The following is a 14,274-nucleotide window of genomic DNA, read 5'->3' as shown; positions in this document are numbered from 1 at the left end:
ACAGTAGGCACCGAAAGTAAAGGGTGTGAATCACTTGGTTTTATGGCATGGGTTTATAAAGGTAGTTAAGTTTAAGGTGACTGTGGAAATTCTTTGTATTACAAAGTTGTATCGAGAAAGAATAAACTAGTTTTAGTTAAGAAAGGACTTGTATCGCTGAAGTTATCCTCACGAGTTTAACTCAAATGGGGTATACTGTATTGGTCAGGGATGAAATTCCGCCGGTATTGACTACCGCGACTTATTTAAGCTGCTTTGTTTAATTTATGTTTATACGTAGATTACTGAAATTTAATTAGATAATGAAATTTTTTTAAATAGTTTTTGAGGTGTTATTTATGGATTCATTCTTGTTGTGCACTACAATATCAAATAAAACACCTAGTGTTATTTTCAGTCAGAATCACACATTTCTAAGACTCTTGCTTTATGTTTAGGACTTATTGAACTTGTAGCTGAACAAAATAACACTTCGTGAAAATTTTGAATCTCTTTTTAGTACTTTCTTCAGGTGTTTTCGAGTCTTCTACATGAGGCCTAAAATGCATTTTAACTAAGTTCATATTTAATCTATAAATAGGGCAGTTTACCGTAAAGCCTATTTTATAGGTTTATAAAACAAGTACCACTACAGGAAGTGACACTTGCGTCAAAAATAATGTATTACAAGAACATGTTATACCTTAATTCTGTACTGTACTATACTGTTGTCAAGTTTCAACAGCAAGATGTAGTTACTATAGGAGTGATAGATTACTCCTGACAACCGAACTCGTTAAGACTATGTTAGTTGCTAACCTGAATTCATATTAACGGCCATGTGATTTCATGGCGTAGTTCACTTCCCACAACTTTGTCCAGGCTTTTTACTATGCAGGCTCGTTTCTTAGTAGTATGATGCTTCCAAAGACGGACTTGGTTACACCAAAACACGTTGCCACTTGTCTCTGCGTTTGTCCAGTTTCCATCTTGAATTCCTTCAAAACCCTCTTTCCGCTATTAGCAGACATCACGGTCTCACATAATAAGTAGCTAAATGTGAAGCTACGTCAAAGTAGCAGGTCAAATCTAAAGACGAAATGGAAGTCTTCCCAGCTCAGATGGCTTCATTGTTTCTTGAGCATTTCGCACAAAGGTACACAAGGGCTAACTGCACATAGACGTCTAGTTTTGAACTGATAATGTAGAGCATAGCTTTTCTACTATTTTACACTAGTGCTGTAGGTACATCGCATTACCAGTTTACTCCACAAATAGTGGGAAAGTAGAAAAAAATCAATAATGGATCTTTCCTATATTTTGAATACAAAGCTTATATTTAAGTTTTAATAAAATGCAAAAGAAAAGTAACTTGATATTTGTCTTCCCACCGTTGCACAGCGACAAGCCTGAATGTTTATAACTCTTAAAACTGAGTTTCGATACCCGTGATGGGTATCACACAGATAGCAAATTGTGTATTTTTGTGCTTTAATATAAACAAACTTGATATCTGTATGAAATGTATCTAAACAGTTATTAATTACTAGAATCAGACAAATATTTTGCCCTAAAATACAATTTTATTTTCTCACTATGAGAAATCACATTATACAGATATATATTTATATATACTTAGTGTTGCATTCTGTAATAAACTTAAGACATCACCATAAGTAAAATTTTCTCAGTTTGTAAAAAATAATAACTGGTAGTATAAAATATATAAATTCCTTTACCTGTTCTACAAGTACACGAAATACAGATGACAGATTTATTTGTAATAAAATAGGCATAAAAACATAAAAATAATGTATATCAAAGTTGTTACTCCACCTTGTTTCTTTGCTATGGTTCTCAAAATAGAATGGGTTATTTTGTTACAGGTGCATTTTTCTGTAGCTAACTAAAAGGTTATTATTTTCATTTACTACTTTAAAAGTAAAGAGATTCAAATATCACTTTATTAATATATTTATATCCATTTAATTAACATTTGGTAGGTTATGAAAATAGTACATTCCATGTTCAGCTATAAATAAAATTACATTTATAAATGGGTAAGTTACATATTTGAAAACAATTCCAAAATAAATGGTCATTAAATTAACATTTACTGTATAGAAACAGTATATTCGGTGTTAAATTACAATTAAAGATGCGTGTTTGATAAATATTAAAAGGCATCAGTTGCTAATAATTAAAACATTCAAACAATCAATTTTAAGTACACAATTAAACTTTATTCCTAGACTGTCAATGGTGTCAAAATGGTCTCAGAGTAAAGTTTTAAGTTGTGTACTTAAAAAATGTTGACTGTTTGAGGGTTTCAATTATTTATATTTACACAAGTACCTTGAATTTTAACCTTTTAAATTATGACTCAATTGCTAATCGGTTCTCATTACTCATAATCAATTTAAAAATTCTGTAGACACTTTTCCTTTTATCTTCAGCTGTGGTTGGTCACACATAAATTAGTTACGTGGTTTATAAGAGATTCACTGTAATTATTATATGATTGAGAAGATCTGTTTAAAATGTATATAGAAGAGTTAAAAAACAAAAGAAGAAGTGGTTATATCTGAGTGCCTTTGACTATAGTTATTGGAAAAACTTAACACTGAATTGAAGGCACTGTCACACTCTACATCTTATCAAACGTTATTAACCAAACTGTCAAAATTAGGTATAGAAACAACAGTAGCAGCTAATTTTATGTGTGTGATAATACTGATAATGTAACTCAAACAAAGCATACCACGGTTCATACGTTTTCAGTGAACAGATTAACGACAATACATTTCATATTTCTCAATCTTGACAATGACATCTAGCTTACTCAACATGACCACGTATTTGGAAACTTTGAAACGCATATCAAATAATACTGTAAAATCATAAAAAGTATGTACACGGTAAAGTGAGACTATTTTCATAACTATTCCTTTATATTTTCAAGTATCAACTTTCTCAAAAAATTATGAAACATATATATTTGAAAAATGTGGTTAAAAAAGAATTAGCTTTAAACATTAAAGGCGTTTTACTCCCAGTTAAAAAAAATCAGATGTTTCTGCATTTAACTTTCGAAAAGCATGGAAGTACAGTTAAATAATTAAACCCACAGTTTTAGGGACATGGCTCAGACTATTTCATGTAGTTTAGATATGTACGTGACTGCTAATTTAATTAATTCTGTCAGCAAACGTAATCTGGCTTTTAAGTTAAACTTTTACTTGCCCAGATGTGCACCACCAAGGTTACTGACAATAAATGGAAATAAATTTTATTTAATTTCTTTTCTTCACCAAAACGTGAATTTCAGTGAAGAAAATGTTATATAGAGGACTATTATATTCTTTTATTCGCTACTTTTGCTGGAACAGACTAGTTCGACAAAATTAAACACCTAAAGTATTTTAGGTTTTTAGTAGTGAGTACGTCAACACCAAGCAGTCTTTATGTTGAGAAAATTTAAATATATATTTTTTATTTCACTGCAAAATTATGGATTTTGAAATTCTTTAAACAACTTTACAGCTGCATTAAAAATTAATCATATAATTGTTCTATGTTATAAAACATTCTAGAAAAAAGATCATTAATTGTAAAGCAACATGTCAATATATTAAAGAAGAAAAAGAAAATAAAGAATTCCAGAAGTAATTCATCATAAATAGTTTGAAATGACAAACTCATCAACGAACGTACCGTATATCGCGGCATTTAAGCTGATTTTTTATGACTAAATATTAATCCAAGAAATACAACGGGTACAAAAAATGTAGGAAAATTATCGATGTCAGTGGAGCTCCGATCTATTTAGACACAACTTACAGTGATCTTCGCGCAGAGCCTATGTTTTGAAATTCTAGGAAATGACCTTATAAAGGTTGCATTCCAGTTGTCGTTTTGGTGATACATTCAATATCTGAAAGTCAAAATGTATGAAATACGAAATAAAATTCAAGTTTCAAGTCGTGAAATTTACTAAAAGGACAAACAACTGTGCTGCGAGTAGGGAATTAGCCGTAAATGAAAAACTCGTCCGCGATTGACGAAAACCGCAAGTCTGGTCTGATTGTAACTAGGATTCAGATTATGCTACAATCAAGGCGTGGGCCAAGATGAGATATATTTTTATCGTTACTGCTCCTCAGAGGTGGTGTAGCCATTTCAATAAGTGACACAAGTTGGCCCTACGGCAGAAAACAATACCTGCCCAACGATCGAATATGATGATGATGATCCCATTTAGAGATGCAATATCTACGATGATTAGAAGTCAAAGCGAATTCAATGAACTTTTTGGCAATACAGATTCTTAAGATAGGACTTTAATGGATTTTATATTTTGTTGTCAATACTGTTAAATAAATTGTATATGAACTTTTTTCTGTAAATATTCGTTTGCCTTTTGAAATAAATGTATAATGGCTTTCTGTATAATTTTTGTTGTTGTTCTTTTGGGGGGGGGGGTAGAATTATATGATGGTGATCAGAGAATTACAGGATTTTTTAGCCTAGATTTAGGGGTCAACTTATGTGCCGCGATACATGGAAAGCACAAAAGCCAAAAATTATCTTGAAAACATAAAGAATCTTGGTTACGTGGAAGAACGATGCTAGGCCAAGAAGAACTAAAATGATTTTGGACATCTGAGGTCAACACACACTTCAAATTAGTAACCTGGCACAGTTTGGTTTTCAGTTGTACATGGTCTTCTCCACCCACTAGCAGAAAATATACATAGTACCATATTAACAAAAGTACTTTATTTGTTGGATTAAGAATAATTAGTAAATTCATAGTAAACGTACATAAAGCTAAGTAGTTGTATTATTTTTTACGAGTAAAGAAAAAATCATTATTGTGAAGAAATATATCACATATTAAAATATTTGGAAAAAAGGATTTAGATTCTTGTTCTTTTTTCACATTAAATTAAGTTTAAGGTAAGTATAAGATGATATTCTACAATATATTTTCTTATGAAGTTATCACAACATCCACCTATAAGTATGATGGTTAGCATACTTAATCTATTTCCATCCAGAACAGTCTAATATATTTATTCATCTACTTTAAAATATCCAGATGTAATGATCATAGTTTAATGTTAGAGCCACTTGGTGATAATTTCAAAGTTTGATTTAGAAGTATCAAATACAACAAAAATTTCCAAAGATTGTGTGGCACGTATTTTATGTATTAATTTCCTTTCATATCGTAAACAAAGAGCAAAATTCATATATAGTTACCAAAAAACTTGGAAAGTATACGAGGAAATTGGGTCTTTTAATATCCTTTTCCTCATAAAAATTCATTTATCTATTAGTTTTATGCCACAGGTAATTAAAACCCATGAAGCTAATAAAATTAGTGAAAGTATGCAAGATATATTTAAAAAAAACATTGTTTCTTATGATTGACTTTAATCCTATCCACACTCTAAGTCAGTTTCGTGCAATTTCTGATAAAAAAGCATAAGCAGAAATTTAAATTGCTATATTCATTTTCTGTACATTTGCAGCAAGTCTACTCACCTCCTCTAATGTGAAGTTAGCACATCCAGTTTGTCTTGGATCTTTTTCAAGAAAAGATTCTGTCAACAGAAGAAAAAAAAAGATTTGGTAAAGTGACAAGTCCAAGATATAGAATTTTTTTTAATATTTTTTAAATTACACTGAAAGAATTGTAAGGAATTTATAAGATATTTAAAAACAATATGCTATCATATTAAATAGATCTTCTATGAAACTGTAAACAAAATTAATTTTATATGTATTGTGGTATTTGAAAATACAATGGTTTGCTATTGGGTGATATTGTAAGGTACAATTTTGGCTCTACATAGTATAATTATGACTCAATAATTTGAAGTTAGGTCAATTCGTTGATTGCAAGATTAATGGAACCAAAAGGGTTTTATGACCAATACTTTCCAAACTACCAGGCAGAATTTGACTATAAGAGGTATCACTAGAATATTAGAAGAAAGCTATTCATTAACACAAATTAGGATGACTGGTGCCAATAGATATAATACCTAATGCATCGACAGTTTGCACAACTGAAGACAATAGATAAGAGTTTAAAACATAGTTAAAATGGCTTTGTGGCTCTGGATTTCCAAGGTATTCAGTTATTTTTCTGAGGTGAAATGTGAGAATCACCACCTGGTAAAATTCAGTAATGAGAGCTTCACTTAAAGGGAATAAAATTTCTTCACATACAGTTTCATATTTGTTTGAGTGTATCCTGATGTATATACTGTAGTAATTGCATGAAAAATTAATCCTGAATTGTGAAAATTTTAGTTAAAAAGTCTTTGTTCAGCCACACTCAGTCAGTGATTATTTATATTGTTATGTCTGAAAGAAAATAATTTGTAGGTTTGATCACTCATAGGTGGCAGCAGTTTAAGTTTATTAATAGATATTTACCCACAGTAGCTTTGGAAAGTAACCTGAGATGGTTACAAGGTAAATTGAGTGTGAGCCGAGGAGAATCTGATGAAAGCCATTAGTATATGTGAGAACATGTAACAGAGATAAATGTATATGGCAATATGCATGTCTGAATAAATATGTGTGGTCTCACACTTATGACACAAATGAATCAATAACGATATAAACAAAATTATAAAGCCACAAGCAAGTGGAAACAAAGGATTTGATCTGGATGTTAAGACCTTCAGACAATGTTAACTGTGATTACTAACCTGTAAGGTTCTAGTGGTAAATACAGTGTGGCTGCTATTTTCCTTAGTACTCATGTGAGAATGTTTCAATTTCAACACTGAAATATTTAACAGGTAGTGAATTTTCATGGAAGGATAAGAGTATCAGAAAAAATCACACTATGTCTATGAGAAAACACAGTTTTACTTGAGGTTTTCTGGTTAGAGTGGTCAAGGTATTTCAATTGCATCAAATTGAAATATACGAGTAGGCAAAATTATCAATAATATATAGAATTCACAGACAGGATCATAAAAGTGTTGCCTTGCCATAGAAATTATCATATTATTTGGCCTCTAAAGGTAGTTTTTAGGAACCAGTAATGTTCTAACCACTGGTTACAAACCCCTTTAAATCCCAATACCTGGCTGACCATTTGACCAATAAAATTCTTTAAACTTACACTTTTATTCTGGACCCTTGATAATTAAGGTCACGTTCTGAACTATTTTGACTATCTTGTTCTTCAACTAGTCAGAATTCCATTATTTCTGTGCCAAAACCTCAAAAGATCCTGCTATGAAGAGCCACTTTGAGGATCAGGACTTTCCTTTTGGCAAGGAGCTGAACTACTCTGTTGAGCCAAAGATGCTTAGAGCTAGGCTGACCTTCAACCCAGTAGAGCCCATGGATGTAGATACATTGCTGAAAAACACATACATTCAGGACCTCGCCATGCAAGGTGTCAGGCTGACACAAGAAATCTCCAGAGGCTGAGCCACCTCAGATGAAAAATTCAGTGCCCTTGCATCTCATCCTTTGCTGGACACAGGTGGACCCTCCAGCAACGTGGCCAATATTCAGTGCCATGCTGGTCATTGAGAACTTTCCATCTGCCCAACAACTGCTATGGTGAAAAAAGAGAAATGGTAGACATCTTAACATCTGGAGCTGCTACATCCATGTTCTGGGAGAGGATGCCTTTCATCAACTAAGAGAAGGCACATTTCCTGAGTTGCTTCGGGGGGGGGGGGGGGGTCGAACACTAGAGAGAAAATAGCAAAGCATTCTTTAATGCCCAGCTGGCACTCCACTACCTTCAACAGTGATTATACCAACATCTACCATTATCCACAATGAGAACAAGTCAGCGAAGACCACCAACCAGCAACCAGCACCACCTTTGTGTTGAATGAGAGGTCCTTAACTTTAACAGCAAGACCAGAACATTTGGAGGATTTCTGGACCACAGGACTGATAAATCATGAAACATCAATGTCCAATCAGCCCCCTCCAAAAAAAAAAAGTCCCAAGAGCCATGAAAGCCAGGAGTTGGACTAAAAAGGAACCTAACCACCAATGTAGTCCTGACAATGATGCAAATTCTAATTCTAAAGTGGAATTTCCAGGACATGGCTGACAAAGGGACAGATAGAAACCTTGGCACTGTACAACATGGCAGGGACCGACTCTAATGGCGATTCATGCCACCCTCCCAGTTGGAGTAAGAGGTCTTCCAACTGCAGACAAAACAAGATCAGACCAGGTAGGCCCTGGCCTGGGCCAAAGCATTAATTTGGGACATGACATTGACCAATGAAAATCTACAGCTGCTTTCAAGGATCTACTATCAGGACTGGAGTAAAAATAAGGGGAGTTGGACCTAGTGTCGGACACTGAGATAAGTGTTTATTTTGTATATTTATTCATTTAAAGGTTTTTGTGTATATTGTTATAGTTATCTCTCCATTTTCTTTCTTATTTGTAGAAGTAGTATTCTAAATTTTTACTTAAAGTTTGCTTCAGTTAACTAAACATATACAATTTATTTTTCGCATTAATAAGTTTTTTTTTTTTGGTGGTTACGAGGTCAATCAAATTGACCAACCTTGTATAGAGTTAGGGTAGAGAAAATAACAGATAAAATATAAAGTTTTACTGAAAACAAACATTTGAAATGTACTTAGGAGGTTTTAGAGATTATGTAAATGACATTTGAAATTTTTGAGATGAAGAAAAGTATTTTTGTTAATCTTAACATGAAAAATCACTTTGCACTCTGACTGGTAAAAAAAAATGATATATTCATGGACAAATCTTTAGTAAAAAAAAAACTTCATTAAAAAGCTTATTGTTTTGTGTACAAAAGACTTGTAATACTTACTAAAAGTCTGTCAAATTTTGTGAAGAGACACATATTGTATTAAACTATATACAAGTAAAAATGGTCAATCAACAGTGCTATGATTATGAGATATTTTTATCAAAGGTTTTTAACATTTCTTACTGTTGAAGATATAGTACAATGATTTAATCTTGTAAAAGAACCAGAAACATATCTATTTCAGCTTTCCTCTAACAATAGTTTTTAGCACTGGCAAATACTTTTAAATAAAATATAATAATAACAAAAATCACTATTCTGCTTAATATTAAACAGGTGAGAATGAAAATATAAACATTTTTTAAATAGATTTCATCAAGACTTCTTTTTGAAACTTAGTTACATATCTTTTATTTACTAAATATAAAAAAAAATTCAGATGTTATATAAAATGCAACAAAATAACTGTCTTTATTGTGTGTTTTTTCTAATTGGCATGTACTTAAACATTCTACTTAGTCAAATTATTATTACAGTAGTGAAAGTACCTGGATTATTAGGTTGATAGTGTGTGTATATTCTGAACACATTTTAACATAAAAGTATAAACCTATATACTTTTGTTTCTAAGCAACATGACATAAAAGCAATTTTAGGCATACATTGTTACCAAAACATGGATATTAGAAGTTGTTATATAAGGTAACACTTCTTTTCTGTGTGTTTTTTCACTTGCTTGCTTCATTAAAAAGATGCACATGCATGTGGATAAGATAAGTAATACCCAGGTGCACACCCTCAGGGTGCATTTAGTATGGGTGCAAAATTTCAGGTTTCTAGATTCTTTTCTCTTGTAGCTATGGCAGTCACATTTCTTTATATATGTGATTTTTCACATAAAAACATGAGCATGCATGCATGTAGATAAGTAATATTACCTAGGTGCACCCTCTGAGGGTCAACTTATGGGTGTAAAATTTCAGGTTTCTATGTTCTTTCTTCTTGGGGCTATGGTGGTCACACACATACACAGTATAACAGACACACCCTTTTATTATTATAGATACCTCAACATTAGATTATTTTACAGATGTCTTCTGTTATCTTGTTATTACTTGAACATATTCCACTGTATTTTAGTAGATATTTAGGCCCAGTTTTCCTATAACTCAATATAGAAAAAGAGCTCTTAAAAACAAAAACTAGAAAAGAGGTACTCTTACCTATCATACTCTTCAGCTTCACAGTGCATATCAGAAATTCTTCAAATCCCATCTGCGTTTTCTTCCCATATCTTAAGACCAACGTCCGCAAAATATTACTGTTTACTCGATACCCTAGTTAGGAAAAAATATCCTTGATCTATCCTTTAATAAATGTGACAGATTTAATAAACAGAAAATACTTTTATATCTTTGTGAATGCTATTTTACATTAAGCATGTAAAAGTGATAATTATACTTTTCATGTAATCCATCAATATACTAAATATAGGTATACTAAGTGACTAAGAAAAACCAACAGAATCATAAATAATGTACTGCAAATAATATAAAATCACATTAAGTGACTTTTGTTTCAATATCCTGAATATTTATCAACTGGTCATGAGATAATAAAATTTGATGTGCTCATGATGGATGTTGAAAATGTCTTAAAAACAGCCAAACAAGAAGCAGTTAAAGCTTCATACCTTTTTTTTTTCTTTCTCTTGAAATTAGCATTTTCAACTTTGTCAGGTCAAGTCAGGAACACTTATTTAGAACTCTTGGACAGAGGGTGATCAAAAAGTCAGCAGCACTTACCACTAATGCAGGTCCTCCAAACTGAATAGTGGGATTGATTGTCACATTTATAACACCCACACTGCTGAAAGTGCAAAGCATATTCAGCAGTACACTGTGATTTCAACCTCTGATCTTCTGAAACATGGCCTGGAATACTAGGCCATGTCTAGACTTCTCTTGAGTTATGCTTGTTCATGAGATACTAAAATGTGATATGCTCATGATGCATGTTGAAAAGCTCTTAAAAGATAGTACCACATTACTATAAATGTCCCTTGATAAATTTTTGTTGGTTATAAGAATTCCATGATTTTTAACTTGTTTTATGACCCATATGTTATTACACTACTCAGAAGTTTCTGTATGTTGATTTTCTAATTGTTTAACAAGACAAAGTTTAAGTGATTCTTTAAACAGATGTTCTTTGTTAGCACATAGTACTAAGTATTATATTAAACATGTTTTAAGTTATTGGTGTAAACAGACATTACTTTTTCTTTTAAAATGATATAAGTTACTGCTATAAACAGATGTTCTTCGTTAGCACATAGTACTATCAAGTATTGTATTAAACATGATATAAGTTACTGCTATAAACAGATGTTCTTTGTTAGCACATAGCACTATCAAGTAATCTATTATATCAAATTTAATTCTCACCTGCTGAATTTAGTGCCATTCTGAGTTCAAGGGTACTGAGAAACCCTGATTCATCTCTGTCATAGGTTTTGAATACATTCTATATGAAAATATACAGAAACTATAGTGACTTATGCTGGAAAAAAACAAAACATTATACACAGAAATTATGAAATGATTTTAGTATGATAGCTAAAGTACACAGAAATATAAAAGAAACAAAGGTGTGATTAGTATTTACATACTAGCCATGCCCTACCCGCCAAAAAATGACAGGTTGGAGTGTTGTAAAAAAAACTAGGGCCCCCACCCTTCCTTCAGCAAGCTTTGTTCACCAAACATCCCCTTTATCATAAAAGAAAAACAACCACATACTGAGAACATAAAAACATTTTTCAAATACACTCTCAAAAATCAATAACAGTTGTGTAAACTTAAATTAATAATGACTCATTATATAAATGTTACACACACACACTAAATGACAACTTTTATATATGTTAGATTTTAATCAGCAGAAAAAAAATAGTAGTATCTTGCCAAAGTTTGGATTTTTATATAAATGTATGAAAATCTTATCAAACTCTTATTTAAATTTCTTTTTTTTACATTTCAGTTTGTTCAACACATTATGGCTATATCACAAATTATATAATCTAAAAATTATAGTTTAAAATAATAAAAATAAGATGAGTCATCTAAACCAAAGTTTAAACTTAAAAATTAATTTCAAGTACCATCATTAGTTGAGACTAATGGCAATTCATTTGTGAGAAAAAATGAAAAAACGTTTTATCCAAAAATGCAATAATGAAACTGAAAAATCTCATAAAAACCTAAGAATTATGGTCACTAACCTCTAACTTAAATGTTTTTAAAACTTGCCAAGAACATTGAAATGTGTGCTTCAAGCTAAGTATATGCATAAACTAAAACATAAAACAATTTAAAAAAGTGGAATTCAAGCCAGCTTTAATGAACATTTGAAGTATTGTATACATATTTAAGACAACAATATCAGGTCATAGATTTTTGCTAAGCAACACAGACAAATGAAGCACTACCAAAAAATGATTTCCAGACTGTGTGTAATAATATACTTTTGATTATATTTTAAAATCTAAATAACTAATATGTATGACAAGATGTCAAATAAAATACGTATGTGGCTGCAGTGAGAAAAATGAGTACTGGTTTACACATCTTGAAATATACTGGGCATAAAAATGATTTTAAGGTACATGCTTTAGTGAACAAACTATTTCAAACAAAATACATAAATTCTGTTCACTTCAGGTGTTATGGAAAATATGTTATGATGCTTCCTTGGGATATAATGCATCTTTTCAGAAACAACTGTAAGTGTCAAGTGGAGGCATTGAAAAAGTTCAGAGGGATTAATTATTTCTCAGTTTTAATTTGATCAACTTCATCAAATAGTGTTTTTAAAAATACTAACTTATCTAGGTTCAGATGGCAGGCTTCAAGGTATTAGCAAATACTTATGTAATAGAACAAAAGAGGTCGCATTATCCTGTATATTCAAATGTTTTATCATTGTAGAAGAATATGAACATTCTTTCTGTTTTGTAGAATATACGAAGTTCTTCCTACCTTCCACATTCTGATATCCATCCAAAGCTTAAGAAACTCTTCCAACTTGAGTTTTCCTGATCGATCAGTCTGATTTAGAGTTTAAGAGCATTTTATATTTTCATGCTGGGGATTATCTATGTTACAAATGCTTTAATGATATTGATTAAAAGGCAATTTCAGTTAAAGTAATTAAAATAGACTAGAAAAATATAACTAAAAAAGAGGAGACCAAAGACTAGTTTATCAAATTACATTTCTTCTAAAAATGGCACATATACATTTTTATACTCTTTTTAACTGTAGATAACTATGTGGATAAGGTAACGCTTTTGTTCGTAAAATAATTGATGATTCATGTTCATGCTTAGTGACAGCTTAAATTCAGAAATATTTTCTAAGTAATTAAGTACCTTATATAGTGTTTCTTTTCTGTCATTCTGTTACACAAAATGTAGTTCTTTTTAGTATCATACAGAAAAGTAAGTCTACTTAATACAATGATGAATGGTGTTAACTGCTGAATAATATGTTGTGATGATTAAGGTTAACAGTTATTACGATCTGAAAAATTATTAATGTTTTATAACTTTCATTTTCATCAAGTTATTAAACTTACTGTAGAGACTATATGCTATTATTATTATATTGTTACGTCTCCGTTTGTTAATTAACTTTCCGTAACTTCGTTCTGACGAAACTTTAGCGACACAAGTCCTTACTTAATAAAACTGATTTATTCTTTCCGAATACAACTTTATGATACACTTATTTTCAACAGTCCCGCTATAACAAACTATAATAACGAACGTTAACTTCAACAATACGTCTCTCTCTGACTGCAGTTCAATTACTCACTATCTACACACACATTACATTCCCGTCACGTTGTCACCCTCTTTTATATATACCAGACTACCCTATATCTAGTAAATGCTAGAGCATTCGCCAAGATACAGGATAGTTCTAGAAAGTAGAGAGCGTGAGAATAGTCACGTGATCTCGATGACGCAACACTGCCCCCTCCTTAATGTTGTTCGTCCTGAACAATAACCACTTACAATAAACCAATAACAATTAACAATAACTTAATTAAATGTATAGAATTACAAACACAAAATTACAATTCAACAAAGTCTCTTAATTTTACGGGACGTATCTTCTTTCGTACTGGTCTCCGTCTCGTTGGCTTCTGCTTCATGTGGGATTCATCTGCTTCATCAGTAAATGTCCTATCGTCGGTAACAGTCACATCAGTGGTAGTAACTTCATCAAGAGCTTCATCGTTTCCCTTCTCGAAACTGAGTAGAGTTTCTTCTTCGACGTTGGCTTTTTCAGGTGACACCTCTTCAGCAGCGTCATTTGTTCTGTTGTCCACTTTGTCCCAACTGCAATGTCCTGTACCGTGATAACGCCAAAGCCTGTTGGCATGCACCTCTTTTCCGACCAAACATCAACTTTGCTGGAGTGTATCCAGTGGTTTCA

General features: G+C 31.8%; 1 protein-coding gene across 1 annotated transcript; it reads right to left on the bottom strand.

Annotated features, from left to right (window-relative positions):
• Window positions 1-4,428: 4,428 nt before the first annotated feature.
• On the bottom strand, window positions 4,429-13,238 carry LOC106471736 (calpain-A-like). Its single transcript, XM_013932358.2, has 5 exons — window positions 12,811-13,238; window positions 11,218-11,296; window positions 9,994-10,107; window positions 5,530-5,588; window positions 4,429-4,716 (listed from the first exon to the last, which is right to left on the bottom strand). The coding sequence occupies exons 1-5, from the start codon at window positions 12,829-12,831 to the stop codon at window positions 4,690-4,692; spliced, it is 300 nt and encodes a 99-aa protein (XP_013787812.2). The 5' UTR covers window positions 12,832-13,238; the 3' UTR covers window positions 4,429-4,689.
• Between the last annotated feature and the right edge of the window lie 1,036 nt (window positions 13,239-14,274).

Source organism: Limulus polyphemus, unplaced genomic scaffold (assembly GCF_000517525.1).
Source record: "Limulus polyphemus unplaced genomic scaffold, Limulus_polyphemus-2.1.2 Scaffold4825, whole genome shotgun sequence".
Taxonomy (NCBI): Eukaryota; Metazoa; Arthropoda; class Merostomata; order Xiphosura; family Limulidae; genus Limulus; species Limulus polyphemus.
The sequence above is the reverse complement of the archived record's forward strand: the minus strand, read 5'-3'. Positions and strand labels throughout refer to the sequence as shown.

Excerpts from the sequence above, each read along its gene's own strand:
- LOC106471736 (XM_013932358.2), bottom strand. The coding sequence starts at position 12,831 with ATGGATATCAGAATGTGGAAG. Across the intron at positions 5,589-9,993 it reads GAAGCTGAAGAGTATGATAG|AATCTTTTCTTGAAAAAGAT; the intron begins GTAAGAGTACCT and ends TTCTGTTGACAG. Across the intron at positions 4,717-5,529 it reads CTAACTTCACATTAGAGGAG|TGGGTGGAGAAGACCATGTA; the intron begins GTGAGTAGACTT and ends ATTTTCTGCTAG.